This window comes from Pollachius pollachius (genome assembly GCF_949987615.1).
Source record: "Pollachius pollachius genome assembly, chromosome: 14".
NCBI lineage: Eukaryota > Metazoa > Chordata > Actinopteri > Gadiformes > Gadidae > Pollachius > Pollachius pollachius.
In genome coordinates this window covers 9,795,591-9,817,994 of record NC_136947.1, presented here as the reverse complement: position 1 = coordinate 9,817,994, position 22,404 = coordinate 9,795,591, and the positions used below count along the sequence as shown (strand labels likewise).

The 22,404-nt window shown below is 49.9% G+C and overlaps 2 protein-coding genes across 2 annotated transcripts; both read left to right on the top strand.

Annotated features, from left to right (window-relative positions):
* Window positions 1–252: 252 nt before the first annotated feature.
* znf622 (zinc finger protein 622) lies at window positions 253–6,782 on the top strand. The gene is made up of 7 exons (XM_079751362.1): window positions 253–343; window positions 1,490–2,129; window positions 2,255–2,548; window positions 2,646–2,808; window positions 3,721–3,842; window positions 5,394–5,537; window positions 6,126–6,782. The coding sequence occupies exons 2-7, from the start codon at window positions 1,496–1,498 to the stop codon at window positions 6,257–6,259; spliced, it is 1,491 nt and encodes a 496-aa protein (XP_079607488.1). The 5' UTR covers window positions 253–343; window positions 1,490–1,495; the 3' UTR covers window positions 6,260–6,782.
* Window positions 6,783–9,243: 2,461 nt separating this feature from the next.
* marchf11 (membrane-associated ring finger (C3HC4) 11) lies at window positions 9,244–15,696 on the top strand (the record flags this gene model as incomplete). Its single annotated transcript, XM_079750220.1, has 4 exons — window positions 9,244–9,579; window positions 12,561–12,716; window positions 13,806–13,998; window positions 15,371–15,696. 4 exons carry the CDS (start codon window positions 9,244–9,246, stop codon window positions 15,694–15,696), a joined length of 1,011 nt encoding a protein of 336 aa, XP_079606346.1.
* Between the last annotated feature and the right edge of the window lie 6,708 nt (window positions 15,697–22,404).

The following is a 22,404-nucleotide window of genomic DNA, read 5'->3' as shown; positions in this document are numbered from 1 at the left end:
GTCATTAATGTCTCTATATAAATGTTATATTCATCATACAGGTGATAAATTGAAGCGAAATTATACAAAACAGAGTGAGAAAAGCATGTAACCCTATTCTAGTAGTATCCCCAAATGCAACTATCAACCCTAAAAAAGCATGATAAGGGATATTTAATATTTCTGCACCTGTAGTTAACGGTCTGACCGACAGGGGGGTCCGTCCGTGGCGGTGACGTAGCCGACGCGTCACAACAGTTCGAAGGTTACCAGGAAGTCAGACTCGTGGGTGTCCCCGTGTGCGACAGAAAACACAACATTTAACCGTAAAGACGAGCCGCGGAGGAGCTCACTCGGATATAAAGTAAGTGAATAAAGTAAAACAACACACCGTGGTCCGTCATCACAGGATGACGTCAGGGTTTGACCAACATCGGGCTCAACACGCTGGGATCCCACTTGTTTCACAACACGCTGGGACCCCACTGGTTTCTGTCTGGTTTAACATGGTCATACCTCATCGGTGCTGTGTGTTCATACTGGCTGACATGAGGGGTTAGGTACCGTTAGGGGATGGAGTCAGAACAGAGGAACGCGCTGTGTCGTGGAGGCGCTGATAGTTGGCGATACAAATAACTATCTATGGAATTGGTCTTTACATTTTGTTTATATCTTGATTTAGTCAGTGTTTATAAGTATGTATTTCGAAGCAATCCTTAACAAAAAACATTATTCAACCAGCCATGCAGCTTGTTGTCATGATTGTTTTTAATGGAGATGCGTCACTGTTGATCCCATTGGTACCAGTGATGTTCCTCACCTTCCTCTGGCGCTACTCAGAAAATGTCCTTACTGTGGCTGACATGCTACTTTGGTATTCCGGTTTATAAATATAAAAACTAAGGTTTGACACTGGTGCCCCAGGCCGTATCCTACCGGATAGACCTACTTCAGATTGGGAGCTTCAGATAAAATTATACCTGCTGCCTACGTCCCTACCAGGTGTGTGATGTTGGTCAGCCATTTAAATCGACCCTTTTGTGACATGACACGTGGGCGTGTCCGTACATCAAACATCCAACCAGCTGTATGACGGATCGATCCGCCTACCGGTCCATTAGTTGGTACAGTCCACTGGCTAGGCTGGTAGGTTGGCCTACGACCTCACTACATCTAAGGTGGACTATCCCGCGAGTGCTTTTAAAATGAGTTATCAACATCATACCTGTTGATACATTATAACTCCTCCCTTTTAGCCGACCAATTGTCTTCAGCGCTTCCTACGCTTAGTGTACTCCCTCGCTAGGGTCGGTCTCTCGTTAAGGGTGGTCCCTCGTTAATTTTGGACTCATTAAGCACTGTCACTCGTTAAGCACAGTCTCTCGTTAAAGACGGTCCCTCGTTAAGCGGTCTCATTAAGCACGGTCACTCGTTAAGCACGGTCTCTCGTTAAGCCTGGTCTCTCTCATTAAGGGTGGTCTCTCGTTAAGTCTCCTCTCTTGCCCCGCAGGCGGCCATGTCGTCCTTCACCTGCATCAGCTGCCGGGTGGTGTTCGCCGACGGCGAGGTGCAGCGGGCGCACTACAAGACGGACTGGCACCGCTACAACCTGAAGCGCAAGGTGGCCAAGATGCCGCCCGTCACGGCCGACAACTTCCAGGAGCGCGTGCTGGCGCAGCGGGCGGCGGCCGAGGAGCAGCTGGCCACGGCCGCCGCCACGCAGAGCTGCAGCACCTGCAACAAGAGGTTCTCCAGCGCCAACGCCTTCCAGAACCACCTGCAGTCACACAAGCACCTGCAGGCGGAGAAGCAGGCGGCGCAGGCAGCGCAGCGGAGGGTGGAGCAGCTGAACCAGAGGAACCGCGAGAAGGGGCTGGAGGGGGAGGAGAAGGGGCTGGGGGAGGAGGCGGAGAAGGAGAAGGAGGTGGTGGAGGACCGCGACGGCCAGAACGAGGCCTTGAGGCGGGCCCTCAGGGAGCAGCAGAGGACCGGCCCGGCCCGGGGGGAGGAGGAGGCCCCGGGAGGAGCAGCAGCAGCAGCAGGAGGAGGAGGGGCAGCGAAGAAGCCACGGGCCGAGAAACCCCCGAGGCTGGTGTGGCTGGAGGAGCAGGCGAGGAGGGGGGGCGAGGAGGAGCCCACCGTCCCGGAGGGTGAGGAGGACACACACGCACGCACGCACGCACACACACACACACACACACACACACACACACACACACACACACACACACACACACACACACACACACGAATAATTACCTGCTCGTGGTTCCAGACGACTGGGAGGACGTCGACGGCGAGGAAGACGATGATGACATGGACGATGATGACGATGACGAAGAGGAGCCCGAGGTGATGAAGGAGGAAGGAGACGCGGTGGCGCCGACCTCAGACCCCAAGCCCCCCGTGGTGGTCCTGCCTGGGTCCCTCCCGGTCACAGAGTGCCTGTTCTGCCCGCACCACTCACGCTCGCTGCTGCGCAACGTGGCCCACATGACCCGCGAGCACAGCTTCTTCATCCCCGACCTCGAGTTCCTGGTGGACCTGAAGGGCCTGGTGCAGTACCTGGGTGGGTCTGGGGCTCTGGTTCTGGGGGGGTCTGGTCCAGTACCTGGCGGTGTGCGTGTGTGTGTGTTTACTTACGTGACTGCGTGTGCGTCCTGCAGGGGAGAAGGTGGGCGCGGGGAACGTGTGCCTGTGGTGTAACGAGAAGGGGCGGTCCTTCTACTCCAAGGAGGCGGTCCAGGGTCACATGACCGACAAGAGCCACTGCAAGCTCTTCACCGAGGGAGACGCCGCGCTGGAGTTCGCAGACTTCTACGACTTCAGGTAACGAAGGGGGGGGGAAAGCGGTTGTTCCGATAACAATACCAGGTTCGGAAATTCCTCCAATACCAGTGTCTGTAATTCGTCCCGATACTGCCGTTTCGGGTATCGCAGCGAGTACAATCACATGACTTATTTACTACACATTCTGCGTTCATTAACGTTCGGCGGTTTAAAGTCAGAACGGGAAATGCGTCATCTCCAACCTACGTGCGTCAGAAAAGTCAGCCAAGTCAGAAAAATTGTAGATTAAAATTGTAAATGATTCGACAGTAAGTGAAGCGACTATACATTGCTGTCATCGTAAGAGAACCCTTCAATAAGAACAAGTGCTGTTAGTAGTTGCAATGCTAGACGCTGTATTGGCCGATGCTCAATATAAGTTCAGGAATTGGAATCGGGAACGAAGGAATGGTATCGGAACATGTCTTAACGCATCCAGGCAGATCCGGTCTGGGCCGGTTCTGAAGGCTTGGTGGGAGTGGTGCTGTGAGGGTGCAGACTTCCTCTGCCCTGAAGATCACTCTATCTTTATCAAGCGCTGTGAATCACTAATGCAAACATATTGTTGCTGACGGCAGGAGATGTGGTCTGTGTTTCGTTGTTCACATCTGAGGGCAACAGATCTCGACACCTTTCAAACCCGTAAACCAGTTTAATCTAAAACCCATCTTTAACACCAGTAGCTGTAAACCAGTCTAAAACAGTATATTCAGACAGTACGGAGACAGGTCATTAAGGAGCAGGTAGGGGTCATAGGTCATCTTGCTCTGGGATGCCATCAGGGGTTAGATTGTTGCGACATTGGGTATTGAACCCAGAACCTTTCGGCTGGCAGTAGAACACTCGTATCACTAGATTACATCCCCCGGCCTTGGAACTCAAGCTCCTCCCCCGTTGTTTCTCGGCCAATAGGAGCAGCTACCCGGACCAGGAGGGCGAGGACGCGGAGATGAAGGACGGAGACCTGGACTCACTGCTCGACGACAAGAACATGGAGTATGACGATGGCACACTGGAGCTGACCCTCCCCTCAGGTGACTATGCCCACTCCTGGCCCCGCCCACAGCACCAGGCCCCACCCACAACACCAGGCCCCACCCACAACACCAGGCCCCACCCACAACACCAGGCCTCACCCACACCACCCCACTTACAACACAAGGCCCCACTTATAAAACAAGGCCCTACCCACAACACAAGGCCCCTGCCATATCCCAAGGCCCCTCCCACATCACAAGGACCCTCCCACATCACAAGGACCCTCCCACATCACAACACCCGCCCACAACACAAGGCCCACCCACATCGTGAGCCCCCACCTACAACACAAGGCCCTGCCCACAACACAAGGCCCCGCCCACAACACAAGTCCCTGCCCACAACACAAGGCCCTGCCCACAACACAAGGCCCCGCCCACAACACAAGGCCCCGCCCACAACACAAGGCCTCGATAGCTGCTTCATGTTAAATCTCTCGTTGGCTACGTTCACCTCAGTCTCCTGGATATCGCTTTCACAAGTCCATTAACTGTACTCAGATTCTTTCACAATGACATTTAAACCAATACACACACACACACACACACACACACACACACACACACACACACACACACACACACACACACACACACACACACACACACACACACACACACACACACAAACGCTCATTCACCATCTCAGACACTAGGATGTTTAGTCACTTGAGTCTCTCAGGTCATAATGCTGAGTAGCCCTCCTCTCTCCCTCCTTCCCCCTCCTTCTCTCCCTCCTCCCCCGGGGCCCTAGTCAGCTGCTGACATGACTCAGCCCTCCCCCACTCTTTCCACCGTCCTCCCACACCTCTTCTCCCCCTCCCCCCCTCCCCACCTCCTGTGTACTCTGTCAGTTCTCTCCACCCATCATGAGAACAGAACAGCCTCCTTTGCTCTCCTTTCAGTCTATTCTATTAAATCTCTGTCTAGAGACAGACTGGCTGATAGGAACTCAAGGTTACACCACATAGTATTACAGTATTACACCATCACAGTATACTACAATATATACTATATGGTACTATAATACTGATGCAGTATTAGTGTGATGCATCAGAGATGATCAACATGTTGGTGTTACATTACATAAGGAGTCAGAGACACACAGAATAAAGCAAAGTTAACGAGATTCCACCCTCGTGTAGATGAGGGTGGTCATTGGGGATCAAACCCACAACCTTTCCCTAACCATCACCACCCTGTCCCCACCCCGACCCCAACACCCACTAAAACCAGTGATCAAGAACCTACAGTACTTGGACTGGTCATGCTGGTACCCAGGTACCAGGCTGAATACACTGCTGCATCAGAACACATCCACCTAAAGACCACCTTTCTTAAATGTCTGATAACCTGGGGATCGAACCCAGTACCTTCGGGTTCTGGGAGTCCCACACCACACTCGACCATATCATGGCCGTGACTACTAAGCCCCGGTATCCAGTACTCCCCGGTCTACCCTAAGATCTTCGGCCCTCAGTCTCTGGGGGTCCTCAGACCCTGGGCCCCACCAGACCGCCTCGTGCTGACCCCTCTCGTTGTTCCCAGGGGCCCGCATCGGACACCGCTCCCTGCTGCGGTACTACAAGCAGCGGTTCGGGACCCAGAGGGCCGTGGTCCTGGCCCACAACCGCAACGCCGTGGGCCGCGTCATGAGGCAGTACCAGGCCCTGGGCTGGCAGGGAGACCGAGGTAAGACCCCCGACCACCAGACCACCAGGGAACGACCTGTAGCACTCACTGCAGGGTTAGGGGTTCTGACCCCTGGGTAGAGCAAGGCACACACACTGCAGGGATAGGGTTCTGATCTGTGTCAAGCAAGGCACTTAAGCTACAGGGTTGGGGGTTTTAATCCCTGTGGAGCTCAGAGGGTAGAGCAAGGCACTAACACTGCAGGGTTAGGGGTTCTAATCCCTGTGGAGCTCAGAGGGTACAGCAAGGCACTAACACTACAGGGTTAGGGGTTCTAATCCCTGTGGAGCTCAGAGGGTAGAGCAAGGCACTAACACTGCAGGGTTAGGGGTTCTAATCCCTGTGGAGCTCAGAGGGTACAGCAAGGCACTAACACTGCAGGGTTAGGGGTTCTAATCCCTGTGGAGCTCAGAGGGTAGAGCAAGGCACTAACACTGCAGGGTTAGGGGTTTTAATCCCTGTGGAGCTCAGAGGGTAGAGCAAGGCACTAACACTGCAGGGTTGTAGAGCAAGGCACTAAGCCTTGGTAAGGGTCGGTGGTTCCATTCCCGGTGTTGTAGACCAAAGTCTGTTGTGTTGTGTCCTCAGGGAAGAGTGGCTTCCACACGCACGCCCGCGACATGCCGTATGTGCAGAAGATGAAGTCCAGGTGGATGCTGAAGATGGGCATGAGCCACAACAAAACCAAACAGCACCACTTCAGGATGCAGGTCCTGTTCTGAGCCCTGAGCCAGGACCGGGACCGGAGCGCTGACCCTGTACTGACCCATATGGCCCAGACGACGCGGTCACCATAACCAAGACAGACCAGGTCACTTCCACACCAGTTAACAAGGACCTCATAACAACAGTCGACACGATCACACACACGGTCCCACTTAACGCATTGGACTAGATACACAGCCTATACAACACACATCCCCATAACCAGGGTGGGCTAGGTACCTTCACAATACACAAGGTCTCATAACCACAGTGGACTAGATACCTTTACAACACAAGGTCTAATCAACAGGGTGGACTAGATATCTCCACAATACACAAGTTTCCATAACCACAGTGGACTAGATACCAACACAACACACGGTTCCCAGGATGTTGATTCCTTGTGTTTGTGGAGAAGAACAATGCATTGGAGATCAGGAAGTTGTATTTTCTAGATATGCATTCCTGTAATGTAAACGTTTCACCTAAATCTTTATATTTTGGGGGGGGAGAATGAATAATAAACTAATGTAGTTGCTATATTATTTGTGATTCCTTTATTAGGAAAATAAAGTTCTCTTGAGTCTAGATTAATAGTTATTTTTTTAATGAGGTGCTCCAGCGTGCAAACAGGTGGCCATTGAGCAAGGCATCAGTGGGTCAAGACCCAAACACAGCATGGGTTCCCAACCTTATGGGGACTGAACACCTGCTGGGAGAGGACCCAGCAGCATCCCACAGCGGCCGTTCAGAACCACAAACACTCCTCTCACTTCCTCACTTCATGTTGAACATCCTCACTCTCTCTCACCCCCTTTCTCAACTCCTCACTTCCTCTCACCTCCTCCTTCTAATGATGTCATCGTCACGACCCCTTAACGAGCCAATCCTGCCCTCACCTCTTCTGCGGTTCTGCCCACTCAGAGCTTGGCAGGCCGACGACCACTTCCTGTCGGTTTGGTTTGGTTGGGCGGGGGGGGAGTGTTTGTGGGGGGGGGGGTACGCCCCCCCCCACACCAGCAGGGAGCCCTGTAGACAGACAGGCAGCGCCCAGACTAATAGCCCAGGATGTGAGAGAGAGAGCGAGAGAGCTCAGGAACATTAGCAGAGCGGATCTTGGAGGGGGGGGGGGGGTTTCTTGTGGGCACGAGACCGCAGCTGAAGCCGCGCTAATGTCCTGATGAGTAATGTTCTAGTGTTTAAGGGCCCCCAGGACTGTGTGTGTGTGTGTGTGATCAGTTGTCCTCCTCTGATCGATGTCATCACCTGATGACGTCGTCATGACAACGCAGGTACCGCTGACCTCCGTAACCAACGCCACTTCCTGTCCGCTACATCCTGTCCGCTACATCCTGTCTCCACCATTAGAAGGCTGCGGTTGTGCTGGGCAGCTCCCAGTGTACACTTCCACTAGAGTACTAGAAAGAACACTGTGGTTGTACTGGGCACCTCCCAGTAGAACACTGTGGCTATACTGGACAGCTCCCAGTATAACCAGAAGAAGGCTGTGTTTAGCTCCCAGGCGAGGCCGCCTTAGTGCAGGGGCTTACCTGGGCTGAAGCCACAGGGCCTACGATAATCAGTCGGCCTTTCATGAGCTGCAGTAAAACAATTTTTTTTTTAATTCTGACTCATGATGGGCCCCCCGAATAATTTACACATCTTCATTGTAAGATCCCCTCTCAGGGGGCCTATGAAACCTCTCAATGGCAGGTTAATGCAGGCCTGCTCCCAGGGCCCACCATTAGAAGACTGTGGCTGTACTGGCCAGCTCCCAGGATAACCAGTATACCACTATGGTGAGCAGACACTAGCAACAGTTGGTCTCCCTAAGGGACATCAACAATAATCTTTCTTCTCCTGATGAACCTTCCTCAACACTACCACAAACTCTTCATGAAGAACCGCCAGGCCTTCGTCCTCCTATTCCTCACTCCTCTTCCTCACTCTTCCCTCCTCCTCTTCTTCCCTCCTGATCTCCGTTGAGCCCTGGGGGCCTTCTATCGACCGGAGGCTCTGGGCCCTGATTGGCTGAGGGAGGGTCATTTCTTTGGCTGCTTTAGACCATTACTGGCCTATACACTGCACATACTTGGATATACAAGACAGTTACTGGTGGATGCTGGGAGCTGCCCAGTACAACCACAGTCTTCTACTGGTGGACACTGGTAGCTGTCATTTTATAACGGTTACCTGGTCCAATACTAACGTCATTTAATAACGGTTATCGGTTGGGAGAGGCGTCAACGTACCATTACAACGCAACAGAATGGCGACCTGTTTAACCACCTGTGAGGAGGGGGGCGGGGACCCCCGGAGGTAAACCCGTCGACCTGCACGATGACATCATCTATAAGGCAGCAGCTCGAGCGGCAGGATGCTGTTGGATGGGGGGGCGGGAGGGTCGCCACATCACACCACATACATCTCCTCACGCGCAAGCCCGCACGCACGCACGCTTCCCTCCCTTGCGCCGCTCCAGGGTGTACACCGCCGTGCACGTGGCACAGCTTATCCTCTTTCACGCGCTCCCAGTTCGGTTCCGTCTCGCGGGAGAGAGGACGCTCGTTCATCTGTGCGGATGGGGCGCGTGTGTCTGGACAGTTATCGCCTTTATCCAACCGCCGGTTACCTTGGAAACGAGACATAGGTGAGTAAAGGGGGGCGACTATGTGGTGATCCGCGACGGCTCCCGAGGCGCGCGGAGATCCACCGTATCCGGGGCGATGCACGGCGGCCGACCGGACATGATCTCCGGGACCTGGGGTGCGCGAGAAGCTGTAACCGACCAGGAGCGACGACCGGTGTCACGTGCGCAGAGCTGGCCGTTCGTCCTCAACTTTGTCAGAGTGCCATACCGTCACCACGTCAAGGGGCGTAGCGGGGGGTAGGGGGGGACACGTCTACCGGGGGGCGGTGAGGCTCGCGGCTCCGTCGCTTCGGTGGGGAAACAGCGTCGCGTGAGCATCTATGCGATTGCGTGTCGACTCTAAATCTCACGATGAGCGCCGAGGAGGGAGAGGCGGGCCTTGCCACAGGGGGAGAGGAGCCGCGGGAGGGCTGGACGACGACAATCGGCGCCACGGGGGAATACCCGCGAGGACGCCCACGCGACGTGGACGAACCGCGCGACGGGTCTGGTGGGAATGAACCGGCGGGGGAACCGGAGAGCGACAGGGAGGACGATGATCGGGAAGAGGAGGAGGACGAGGAGGAGGGCGCGATGGAGGGTCATCTTTGCGGGGACAAGTCCCCGGCCGCCCTGCACTCCAGCAGCAGCAGCGAGTCCTGTATCCCTACGCCGAGCTGCCGGATCTGCTTCCAGGGCGCCGAACAGGTGGGCCACACACTCAGACTGGTCTACACCTGACCCAGTAGGTGGTCTAGAACCAGCAGGTGGTCTAGACACTCAGAGTGGTCTACACCCATCAGGTGGACTACCATTAGTACTCAGACCGATTTAGGGGCTGCCCAGTGAGAGTGTGATCGCGGAGCGTCTGATTGGCCGGATTCAGACCGTTAGCGTCATGAGGTACAGCACCACGGACAGCTACCGTCACAAGCTATTTCATAGCATTAGCTCGGTCGCAGTAAACAGCTGGAACTACTTTTAATAACCCATTAACTTGAATACAGTGATATGGAGTCTACAGGTGTGTGTGTGTGTGTGTGTGTGTGTGTGTGTGTGTGTGTGTGTGTGTGTGTGTGTGTGTGTGTGTGTGTGTGTGTGTGTGTGTGTGTGTGTGTGTGTGATAGCGAGCACCTGCAGCACAGAACAGAAACCAGTTGGAACCACTTTCAACTAATCAATTAACAACTGTCAATTAGCACTTTAACAACATTAATGACCTAACTAGCTGGTTAACCAGCAAAGAATGACACCTTGAAACCAGCAGTACAGAATATCTGGTGGGATTTAGGACTAAATGGGGGTTGCCTGGAAACTGGAAGGTTGCTAGTTTGATCCCCGGCTCCTCCTAGCTGACTGCCGAGGTGTCCCTGAGCAAGACCCCTCACGCTGACGGCTCCTGATGAGCTTGCTGTCGCCCTGCGTAGTGTACTTCGCCGCCAATGTTTGAATGTGTGCATGAACGGTTGTGGGTCAGCTTTGGATAAAAATGTCTGCTAAATGTAAATGAGATCAGATTGGATGAGCGCGGCATCGGTGCAGATATAGGTCCTTGTTGAACATGCAACAGCATGTGTTATCATAGGGTGATTCACCATGATGCAGTCAGTGACTTGGTTGAGAGGGCTGGTAGAACTGAATCCCTGATTGGGCACTTTACAGAAAAGGCTTTAGAAGGTTTGTCTCTAATGGACGAGGCAGACGTCATAGGTTAGCTCATCTGTCAGACTAGAAGGATGTTTACACTGGCTCAACTGTTGAGTCAGTCAGTCAGTCAGTCGGTCAACCTGTCTCTCTGTTAATCAGCCTACCAGTCAGTCAACCTGTCTCCCTGTTAATCAGTAAGTAAGTCAGTCGACCTGTGTCTCTGTTAGTCAGCCTGCCAGTCAGTTAACCTGTCTCTCTGTTAATTAGTCAGTCAACCTGTCTCTGTTAATCAGTCAGTCAGTCAGACTGGCAGCCTCCTCGTCAGTCAGTCAGTCAGTCGATCTGTCCGCCTGCCTTTCTATCCTTCTGTCAGTCTGTCCAGTAGTCCTGGTCTGTCAGTCTGTCCAGTAGTCCTGGTCTGTCAGTCTGTCCAGTAGTCCTGGTCTGTCAGTCTGTCCAGTAGTCCTGGTCTAGTAGGATTCAGTCTGTAATCTGAGCCCCAGGCAGCAGCAGCAGTGTGTGTCCGTGTACCGGTGAGGCCGAGGCACGCGGTCTAAGTGAATATCCTGCCTCCCCACGTGGCCCTCAGTCTATTAGCTCTAATCCAATCCTCCACCTCCGGCCCTGTGCAACCATATTAGATTTCAATGCAGGGACATGGCCCACTACCGGCCGCAATGCATTGTGGGGGACTCAAGGACCAAGGGGGGCTGGGTCAACGTGATGGAGAGTTTGAACACCGTAATGCAATGTATTTTTATCAATGGAGGTTAAACCTGTCCCAACCTCCCTCCCGCTTTTGGATCATGTATCCCGTTTCACTCGCCTCCGATAACGGAAGCTGAAAGCGCCGGTTCACTCAGACTCCATCACCAGATTCCCGCATCCCTTTTTCAAGCTCAAATTGAATGCCGACACATCTGGAGTGCTCTCACCGCACCACACTACCACTCTCGACTCTGGTCGCTTCCCCCTCGCCCCCGGGTGTTGGTTTTATTTTCGGACTGGGAGATGGATGGTTCATCTTGTTCATCCATCAGGCCGGCATCACTGGGGCCTCGCTGTGAGCCGCCAGGTAAACACACGGCCGTGAAGAACGAGCTACCAGTGTCCGACCTTAAGAGGCTAATAATACACTGCGACCCCGACGCCTTCCGCAGTGGGCAATGGTAAACGGACTGCATTTATACAGCACTCCTCTAACCAGTGGCCACTTTAAGAGCTTAACAACATCACCTAACATTCACCCATTCATACATACATTCACATACCGACTGCGGTGTCAACCATGCATGGACAGCCAGCTCGTCAGGAGCAGTAAGGGTGAGGCGTCTTGCTCAGGGACACCTCGACACTCCGCTAGGAGGAGCCAGGGATCCAACTAGCAACCTTCCAGTTACCAGCCAACCCGCGCCACCTCCTGAGCCACATGCCGCTCCAGGCCTCTGGCAGATGACAAAGAGCGGAAAGGCCTGCTGGGAACAGGACTGAACACTCAAGGTTAATAGAAACGTCTGTAATGAGTGAGGACATGGGATCCATAGCAGGGTGTTTCAGAGGCGTTTTCATCTGAAGTGGTCCCGGTATCGTACCCTGAGGTGCACCCTGATGAAGAGGGCTGTCCACTGATGAGTGAGCCGGTGGGAGTGGCCTTAGAATGCAGGGTTCTTTGACCTTTAGAGTCTGACGTCACACAGGGTCTCTGTGCTGAGCTCTGTTCATTCATTTACTCATTGGGCTTTGAATCAAGGTGATTGGCCCTAGCTCCTTTCATCACGTTATAATTAGAATTGAGCGTATTTAGGAGACAGGGGGAAACTCATGGTCGTCTTTGATTGGTGCTCTGCTCTCGTGTCTCCCAGATAGACAGGTCTTTTGAAAACAAGAAGCCACCTTTCCAACCTCTTGACCAAATGGTTCAGAACCCTTCTTAGATTCAAACGATAGCTTTATTAACCCCAGGAATACCAACAATGGGTAGACTGTGTGATCAGACTCCACTGACCAGGTTTGAACCGTGACCTTTGACCTTTGACCCACAGGGCGACCTGCTGAACCCGTGCCGCTGCGACGGCTCGGTGCGCTACACCCACCAGACCTGCCTGCTGAAGTGGATCAGCGAGCGCGGCTGCTGGAGCTGTGAGCTCTGCTGCTACCGCTTCAACATCCTGGCCATCACCATGAAGAGGCCCTGGCAGGTAGCCGCTTGCCGCTAGCCACCGCCGCCGGCCACACAGGCCAACCGATAACACTGCTAACCGCTAACAACCCTGCTGACCACTAAGCACACTGCTAACAGCTATCAACACTGCTAACCGCTAACAACCCTGCTAACCGCTAAGCATACTGCTAACCATTTACAACACTGCTAACTGCTAAGCATACTGCTAACCGCTTACCATGCTGCTAACCGCTAAGCACTCTGCTAACCATTTACAACACTGCTTACTGCTAAGCACACTGCTTACCGCTAAGCACACCACTAACCGCTAAGCACACCACTAACTGCTAGCAACTCTGCTAACAGCTAAACATACTGCTAACCACCTACAACCCTGCTAACCCCAGTGCTAGCCACTTACAACACTGCTAAATACTAAGCACACTGCTAACTGTTAACAACGTTGCTAACGACTAAGCACATTGCTAATAACAGTGCTAACCACTAATAGAACTACTACATGCAATATTAACGGCTAACGACACTTCTAACCGCTAAGCACTGGAGTTTTAGGGCCAAGTGAACTCTGAGGTTTACAGCACCTGGCTTCCCTCGCCTCCCGCTGTTAATGACGCATTAACAAGATATTGTTTTTACAACCTCCACCCTTGGGCCTCGCGGCTTCAGACCAGGCCAAGTAATACACTCCAGTAGGGACAGTAGGGGAGAGAGACGAGAAATCAATACCTCAACTCAAGAGCATCAGATATAAAAAATATTTACAATAAAAACAACAATAAATCCTACATTTATTGGTCAACTGTATTGCATATGAGTATTGATTAAGATTGTGCCTGCTGATTTGTTGTTTCCTTGTTTGAAACTTCTTGCCAATGTATTGATTACAGAGCATCAGGCCATGCTTCTCCGACTCCAATAATGTCGCTGGGTGAATTCTGGCAAAATCGTAAAAAAAAGAAGAAAATTAGGAGAAGTACGGTGCCTGATTCATAGTCCAGTTCAGACGTGGTGGCAATAAACCAAAAAGCTCTGTGCCAACCACCAATAAAAACTCAAAAGAAGAAGAAGAGTCCATCAACGCTAACGGCCTCTCTCCTGCCCCCAGTGGCAGAGCATCAGCATCACGCTGGTGGAGAAGGTCCAGATGGTGGCTGTGTTCCTGGGCTCGCTGTTCCTCATGGCCTCCATCACCTGGCTGCTGTGGTCGGCACTCAGCCCCCAGGCCCTCTGGCAGCGCCGCGACGTGCTCTTCCAGATCTGCTATGGCATGTACGGCTTCATGGACCTGGTCTGTGTCGGTGAGTGCCCCCTAGTGGAACCCTTGTTTGAGTGTCACATGTCATCTAGAGCAGTGGTTCTTGAACGTTATTTACTAGTTTACCCCCTTGTTCTAGTTTTCAGTGTAAACATGAACATTAAAAGGGTGCAAATACTCAAAATTAAGTGAGAAACATGGGCCTGTGCTTTATGCAACAGTTGGCTTAAAACATTTTAATTTATTAATTTTAAGACATTTTCAGAGTACCCCCTGCAGTACTCCAAAGTACCCCTAGGGTTAGGGCATTTGAGAACCATTGATCTAGAGAATCCAGGGCTATTGGACCATTGACTCCATTTTTCCAATTTGAAGAAAGCAAATGCTGGAATGATGACGTCAAACCCTTCTTGGCAGACACAGAGTTGATGTTGCACACATGTGAAGCGGTATCATACTAGAAAGTAGCTGAGCTTGGTGGTTCCCCTTTAACTGTGTAAACTGTAGTAGTGTCCGTGTCATGGCTGAGGCGTTAAGCTGAGGTCCAGACTCCTTGTGGTCACTAAAGAGAAACTGGAGTAGGGGGGCTAACCCAGGCGTCCTCTGTACCAACACGGCCCCTTAATCATCCCCCCAGTCTCTAAAAGGGACAGTTCCACTCCTCCCCCCTCCGCCGTGGAACTGTGCTAGGAGGCAGGCAGCCAGAATGCTCACAGCACACCATCCATCCTCATCCATCTAGGATGGTGGGTGCTGCACATTGGCAGTCCGGAGGCATCCTACCACACTCTCGACCTAGAGCGCTTTGAGTAGCTTGAAAAGTGATAGATAAATTAAATTCATTACTATGATTTAGATAACCAATTATCTAAAGTTGATGTATTCCTGCAGATTTTCCAAGCATGATCTCTGAAGCAGCGACCTGTAAACTTTCCCTTCCTGAGAATGACTATGACTTTATTGTTCTTAAAAAGATACCTTCTGCTACCGTCCTAGTTTCACAGTATTTTAAAGGGCCCATATTTTACCGAGAGGTGAGTGTGATTAACAATTACAAGCCGTTTGAAAATCCTTCCTTCCCTGTGCCTTAGTGACATCACAAGTGGGCGTGTCCACCTAGATGTATGCCGGATAGATAAGCAACCTTTGCTACGGTCCACTGGGTAGGCTTGTAGACTGTTCTATCCAGCGTACATCTAGGTGGACACGCCCACTTGTGATGTCACTAAAACACAGGAAAAGGCAGGTTTTCAAACGGTTTGTAACGGCCAATCACACTCCCACCTGGTGGTGAAACAGAGGCCCGTTAACAAGTAGTCAAAACACACCGGAACCATCCGTAAGCCAGTCTGGGTGCACCAGACCGGTGCTGGTCCCGGCCGGTCTGACCCCGCCTCTCTCCACCCTCCCCCCAGGCCTCATCGTGCACGAGGGCGCGGCCGTGCACGGTGTCTTCCTGCGCTGGCGGGCGGTCAACCTGCACTGGGACGTCCGCAGCTACGACAAGGCGGCAGACCTGGAGGAGAGCAGCGCGGGGGGCCCCGCCGCCCCCCTTGTCCCCCGGACTCTCTGGCTGCCCCTGGGCCCCCTGGGGGAGAGGCCCCTGCAGACCTCCGAGCTGGCCCCCAACAGCCCCTGGAGCTGCCCCTGCTGGCCCTACCTCTACCCGTGCGGGGCGGGGCCCGGCGGGGGGGGGCCCCGGGGGTCTGGGGAGGTGGTGGTGCGGGTCACGTCGGTGTGATGTCACGGAGAGGACGATGGCGAGGGAGGGAGGAGGGGGCTGGGGGTGGTCCGGAGCGTGAGTCCCACTGAATCTGGTGTGGATTCACACAGCACTGATCCGGAGTCAGGTCAGATCTCTGGGTCTGGACGCTGGTCTCTGATCCGGAGTCAGGTCAGATCTCTGGGTCTGGACGCTGGTCTCTGATCCGGAGTCAGGTCAGATCTCTGGGTCTGGACGCTGGTCTCTGATCCGGAGTCAGGTCAGATCTCTGGGTCTGGACGCTGGTCTCTGATCCGGAGTCAGGTCAGATCTCTGGGTCTGGACGCTGGTCTCTGATCCGGAGTCAGGTCAGATCTCTGGGACTGGACGCTGGTCTCTGATCCGGAGTCAGGTCAGATCTCTGGGTCTGGACGCTGGTCTCTGATCCGGAGTCAGGTCAGATCTCTGGGTCTGGACGCTGGTCTCTGATCCGGAGTCAGGTCAGATCTCTGGACGCTGTCTCTGATCCGGGGAATGGACCACAAACCACCGCTGTGCTGCTGTCGGTTATTGTTTTATATATAATTAAATGTAACATTCTTTATGGCAGTCCTGGTTCTTCTTCCATTGGATTTGTAACCTCTTGCTGTTTTTTGAAGATATCTTCAAACAGTAAACAGACTAGGTGGAGCCATGAGGCGGGTCCGCTAGGCCGGGTCAGACCGGTTCCACACAACTTAAAGTTCCCATGACATGCCACCAGGTGTGAGTGTGATTAGCTGTTACAACCCGTTTTGAAAATCTGTCTCTTATGACATCGCAAGTGGGCGTGTCCACCTAGGTGTGTGACGGATAGATGAGCAACGTTTGCTACAGTCCACTGGGTAGGCTGGTAGACTGATCTATCCAGCACACATCTAGGTGGACACGGCGGGTGCGAGTAGCAGAGATACGGGACCTTTAAGATCAAAGGGTTGGTTGTTTGTACCAGTGTGAAATTCTCTGTTGAGCTTCCGAAAACCTGTTTTACTTTTCCTTCCCGACCCAGGAAGAACTGGTTCATTCCGGTGCCTTAGCGCAAGGCGGATGACAGGCGTTAAAATGGCGGCGAGAGTAGCAGAGATACGACGTGAATGTGACTTTGTCGGTTGGCCGTCTATCAATGACTATTGAATGTAACATGAATGTAATGTATAAAGGATGTTTATATTCAGAGAGGAAAAGTCGTGGTTCTTCACCTCGTACAAATGTCTTGAGCTTGCAAATGACCGGAGAACGTTATTGTAAGACATTAACATAGAGTATTTAGCAGACGCTTTTATCCAAAGCGACTTGCAATAAGTACATTTGTCAGAAGAAAAATAAACAATATATCGCCGTCGGTACAGTAAGGATGTTCATAGAACCAAGTGCCAAGCACTAACAAGCATGAATGCTACAATCATCTTTGCTTAAACTCCCATACATGAGAATCAGTTGACATATATTCAAACATGATCTGAATTATCAATTCACATATTTCAGATAGTGCCTTATAATTGTTTTATTTGTAGAACGATAGTTGAAGGAACTATGCGTTTCACTTCAATAAATTCTTTAGTCAGAAACAACAATGTCAGATGAAGGTAAGATGTCCAATACATTTACGATAGTAATATGAATGCATATTCGTATTGTACACAGATGCCTGTTCATTGACTGACAACATCTGAAACACAGGAAAGTTAGGAGCCTTGCTCAAAGACACTTCAACAGTGTTTGCCAAAAGGAACCCTGGATAGCTAGCTAACCTCCAGATGATAACAACCTCTTCTGTCCAACTCGCTACCTGCCATCATTTAGACTCCACAGTTTATGTGTGGAAAGGTTAAAGATCGATGTCATTACAATCAGAGCAAGTAGACCCATTTCAAATCCAAGACTACAGACTATACAACTAATATAAAAGCCTACCAAAGAACACAGTGTAAAGACATGAAGGTTGCCAAAGAAGAAGTTAGTTAACAATCCTAAAGTCAATGACAATGTTCACACTCACGACACTATATAATAAGATAATGAAATTTACTTTGTAAAAGTCCATAGAATTGTGAGTATTTTATTTGGTTCTGAGGGTTACTAGGATCTAGATTATGTCCGTTATTGCATGTGGGCCCAATGGGATAGGACCCAAGTTTGACCAACCGCTGGTGGCTATTATGAAAAATGTCTGCCACGGCCACCAGGGGGCGAGTTTGTGATGGCCCATATCAAGTTTTGTTCCCAATATATCTATCAACACATCTGACTTGGTGCTTATCACAAAATGAACAATGTTGATGTAATAATGAGCTATGCCGCCCCAATAGTAGCAGTATTGGTGCTCTACATCTTTGATAGTTCACCCCATAGGCTCAACACACAGAGGTTCTCTGTAGCTATCTTGATGCTGATTGGCTGAATAAGCCCCAGGACAGGAGCTATGTGATCGGGAGAATGAGGACGGCGACCTCTATTGGACACTACGGTTAGTTCAGCCTGGACACAAACACTATCGTTTTGCGATAGCTGTACTGTATGGACTCATTCACAAATAGCGCAACTAACGTTTTGAACAAGAAACGTGAATTAAACCGCAGAGTTTAATGAAGCTTCACCAACCCGTCTGTAATGTCCAGTTTTCTTCACCGGGGATTTTGAGTTGAGCAGTGAGAACATTACATTATATAAATAATACAAGCGTCATGAATGTGGTCATCACTGGTTCTGAGTTATAAGCTGATATACTTCAACCTTCAGTCATGAGGCGGAAATGACCATAAGAGAGGTTATTTTATTTATTTTTGCTATTTGTAAACAAAACGGCTAAGTAAAACAAGTTTAATCTGTTTCTCTTTCCCAACCGTTAAGTGATCGCGTTCTGCTTAGCTCAGGAGTTAAAAGGTGCTAGTTCGGTCCCCAGATCCCCTTAGCTGAGCGTCGATGTGTCCCTGAGCAAGACACAACCCTAACTGATCCTGACGAGCTGGCTGTCGCCTTCCCCGGTTGACTCTGTAAGTCTGATAGACCAACATGGTTGACCTGATAGGTCAATATGCAGTATACATGGCTGACCTGATAGGTCAACCATGTAAGTTGCTTTCGATAAAAGCGTCTGCTAAGTGCCCTAATTGTAATTGTGTATGTTCGTTGTAAAATATTACCGCCGACATCTTTCTCTCTGGGTCTTGTGTGATATTACAGCAGGTAGTCCTACAAATGTGTTTAATCGGATGTATTTTAGCATTTTTTTGCTGTAATACTGCATATTGTCTTTGACTGTGGGAGCTGCGATGGTAACGGCTCCGGCGCTAATTGACTGGACTGTCCTCACGTGAGCTCCACGAGAAGGAGGGCTGCGATTGGCTCACAGATCTCCACCTGTTCAGGACACGGCAGTCGCTCCATCGGCCACAGAACATCTAAGAACCTCGTTCAGAAAAGTCTGTCTGTCCTCATATCAATAATTTCTGGTGTTTTCAATTAAAATGGGAAACGGCGCACTCTGCTGCTGAGGTGAAGACAAGATTGTAGAGTATGTCGATGGCAACATAATTCATTTAGCAAAATAAACACTGTTTGTTGTCACCTCCTGCTGGTGATTTCATGAACAAGTTTAAACTTACCAGTGGTGCCCTGGGTCAGTAAAGAGTTGAGGAGTTCAACTCTTTAGCGATCCAGTTTAGGAGACTATCTTTCAATATTTCACAATACAACCAACTTGAATTAATCTAAAAACCAAAAAATAGGTTTGAGTATTAGACGTTTTTCAATCTTTGATTTCGTTTAATTTGAAGATGACATATAGCAGGCATACAGCTGATAATTATACTTTTGTAAATATTATTTTTACAGCCTCTGTTATTTCCTCAAACATATTCATAATCACATTTACACGCAACAAATATTGATCACAATTTCAGTACTCTGTTTTCATCAACAGCATCTGTGTTATTGTGTCAAATAACAAGCATAAAATGAGTTAATGTAGCAGAAATAGAAGGATGTCAATAACTGACTAATTGCTGTGAACACCTACTGTGGAAATTAGGGATGGGTGGATCGAAACCAATACTTTCAATACCGATGATGGTACAGTTTTGAGAATCCACCCTCATAATTATTTAAATTTTATCTGTATACTTTTTTTGCAATGGTTAAACAAATATAGAGGGAAAAGGTTACCCGCTTCAAAAATCAAAAAAATTATGGCAAAACGTAAACCTCAAACCTGAACATAACGAGTTACAGCAGAAACAAATAGGTCAAGCGAACAAAGGCCATTACCTGAGAAGTATACTACAATAAACTATAAAAACAGAAGAACTGTGCTTTTTAATTGCTGTTATATTCAAAAAAAAGAATCAAACATGTCTACTTCAAACAAATGCCATCGCTTTCAAATAAAATGTTTTGGTGTCTAATCCAAGAAAAACTGTGTTGCCCATCCGCAGTGGGAATCATTTGTTCTTTTTATTTTTTAAAGCTAGCCCTAACCCTATGCCGGTTCGGGCATCTGGTAAGGTTGCCACTGTGTGCTTCCCTAGGGAGGTGTTCCAGGCACTACCAGTGGGGAGGAGACCTCGGGGAGGAACCTGGACTCAAAACTGGCTTTGGTACGCCTCATGAACCCCCCGTCAAAGCTCGTCAATGCGACCCTTGAAAGGATTTTTAATCCAACCATAAATTACCCTCCCAATTCCCTTTTTTTCTTTCTTTCCTCAACATATTCTTCCTCTGTTTTAGTGAGCTTCTCCCGTTTGGAAACCTTGACTATGATTTGGGCTTTTTCTTTCATTGTATTCAAAGACTCTATCCGTGCCAGGTAACCCTCCTTGGCCTCTGACCTCTCTCCCTCAATGAGCAGGTCGATGTACTCTGGCGTGCTCAGCGCCTTGCAAAAGTATTCACCCCCCTTGGCTTTTTACCTATTTTGTTACATGACAGCCTTTAGTTCAATTTTTTTTAATCTGAATTTTATGTGATGGATCAGAAGACAATAGTCTAAGTTGGTGAAGTGAAATGAGAAAAATACATGCATAAAACTATTTTTTAGAAATAAAAAACTGAAATTTGGCATGTGCATAATTCACCCCCTTTGTTATGAAGCCCATAAAAAGCTCTGGTGCAACCAATTACCTTCAGAAGTCACATAATTAGTGAAATGATGTCTACCTGTGTGCAATCTAAGTGTCACATCTGTCAGTACATATACACACATTTTTTGAAAGGCCCCAGAGGCTGCAACACCTAAACAAGAGACACCACTAACCAAACACTGCAATGAAGACCAAGGAACTCTCCAAACAAGTCAGGGACAATGTTGTTGAGAAGTACAAGTCAGGGTTAGGTTATAAAAAAATATCCAAATCTTTGATGATCCCCAGGAGCACCATCAAATCTATCATAACCAAATGGAAAGAACATGGCACAACAGCAAACCTGCCAAGAGACGGCCGCCCACCAAAACTCACGGACAGGGCAAGGAGGGTATTAATAAGAGAGGCAGCACAGAGACCTAAGGTAACCCTGGAGGAGCTGCAGAGTTCCACAGCAGAGACTGGAGTATCTGTACATAGGACAATAAGCCGTACGCTCCATAGAGTTGGGCTTTATGGCAGAGTGGCCAGAAGAAAGCCATTACTTTCAGCAAAAAACAAAATGGCACGTTTTGAGTTTGCGAAAAGGCATGTGGGAGACTCCCAAAATGTATGGAGGAAGGTGCTCTGGTCTGATGAGACTAAAATTGAACTTTTTGGCCATCAAAGAAAACGCTATATCTGGCGCAAACCCAACACATTGCATCACCCAAAGAACACCATCCCCAGAGTGAAACATGGTGGTGGCAGCATCATGCTGTGGGGATGTTTTTCAGCAGCCGGGACTGGGAAACTGGTCAGAGTTGAGGGAAAGATGGATGGTGCTAAATACAGGGATGTTCTTGAGCAAAACCTGTACCACTCTGTGCGTGATTTGAGGCTAGGACGGAGGTTCACCTTCCAGCAGGACAATGACCCCAAACACACTGCAAAAGCAACACTTGAGTGGTTTAGGAAACATGTAAATGTGTTGGAATGGCCTAGTCAAAGCCCAGACCTCAATCCAATAGAAAATCTGTGGTCAGACTTAAAGATTGCTGTTCACAAGCGCAAACCATCCAACTTGAAGGAGCTGGAGCAGTTTTACAAGGAGGAATGGGCAAAAATCCCAGTGGTAAGATGTGGCAAGCTCATAGAGACTTATCCAAAGTAACTTGGAGCTGTGATCACCGCAAAAGGTGGCTCTACAAAGTATTGACTTTAGGGGGGTGAATAGTTATGCACATTGACTTTTTCTGTTATTTTGTCCTATTTGTTGTTTACTTCACAATAAAAAAAACAAAAACATCTTCAAAGTTGTAGGCATGTTCTGTAAATTAAATTATGCAAATCCTAAAACAATACATGTTAATTCCAGGTTGTGAGGCAACAAAACACGAAAAATGCCAAGGGGGGTGAATACTTTTGCAAGGCACTGTATCTCCTTCAGCCGAGCTATACAGCGAGACGACGTGTCCATCAGGTATATTATCTCATCCTGCAGATTGGCAACTTCCTCTTCCTGGTGTTCAATCAGTTGCTGGACTGTGATCTTCGCCTCAGTGGCTTTTTCATACTTGTCTTTCAGCTGTTGTACCGTCTTCACCCGCTTCTCCTTGACGTAGGTCCACCTGTATTTCTGGTTGAAATG

Bases quoted from the DNA above. Each gene is read 5' to 3' on its own strand.
- znf622 (XM_079751362.1), top strand. From the start codon at position 1,496: ATGTCGTCCTTCACCTGCATCAGCTGCCGGGTGGTGTTCGCCGACGGC. The intron at 2,130-2,254 runs GTGAGGAGGACA...TCGTGGTTCCAG, and splicing joins GGAGCCCACCGTCCCGGAGG to ACGACTGGGAGGACGTCGAC. The intron at 2,549-2,645 runs GTGGGTCTGGGG...TGCGTCCTGCAG, and splicing joins GGGCCTGGTGCAGTACCTGG to GGGAGAAGGTGGGCGCGGGG.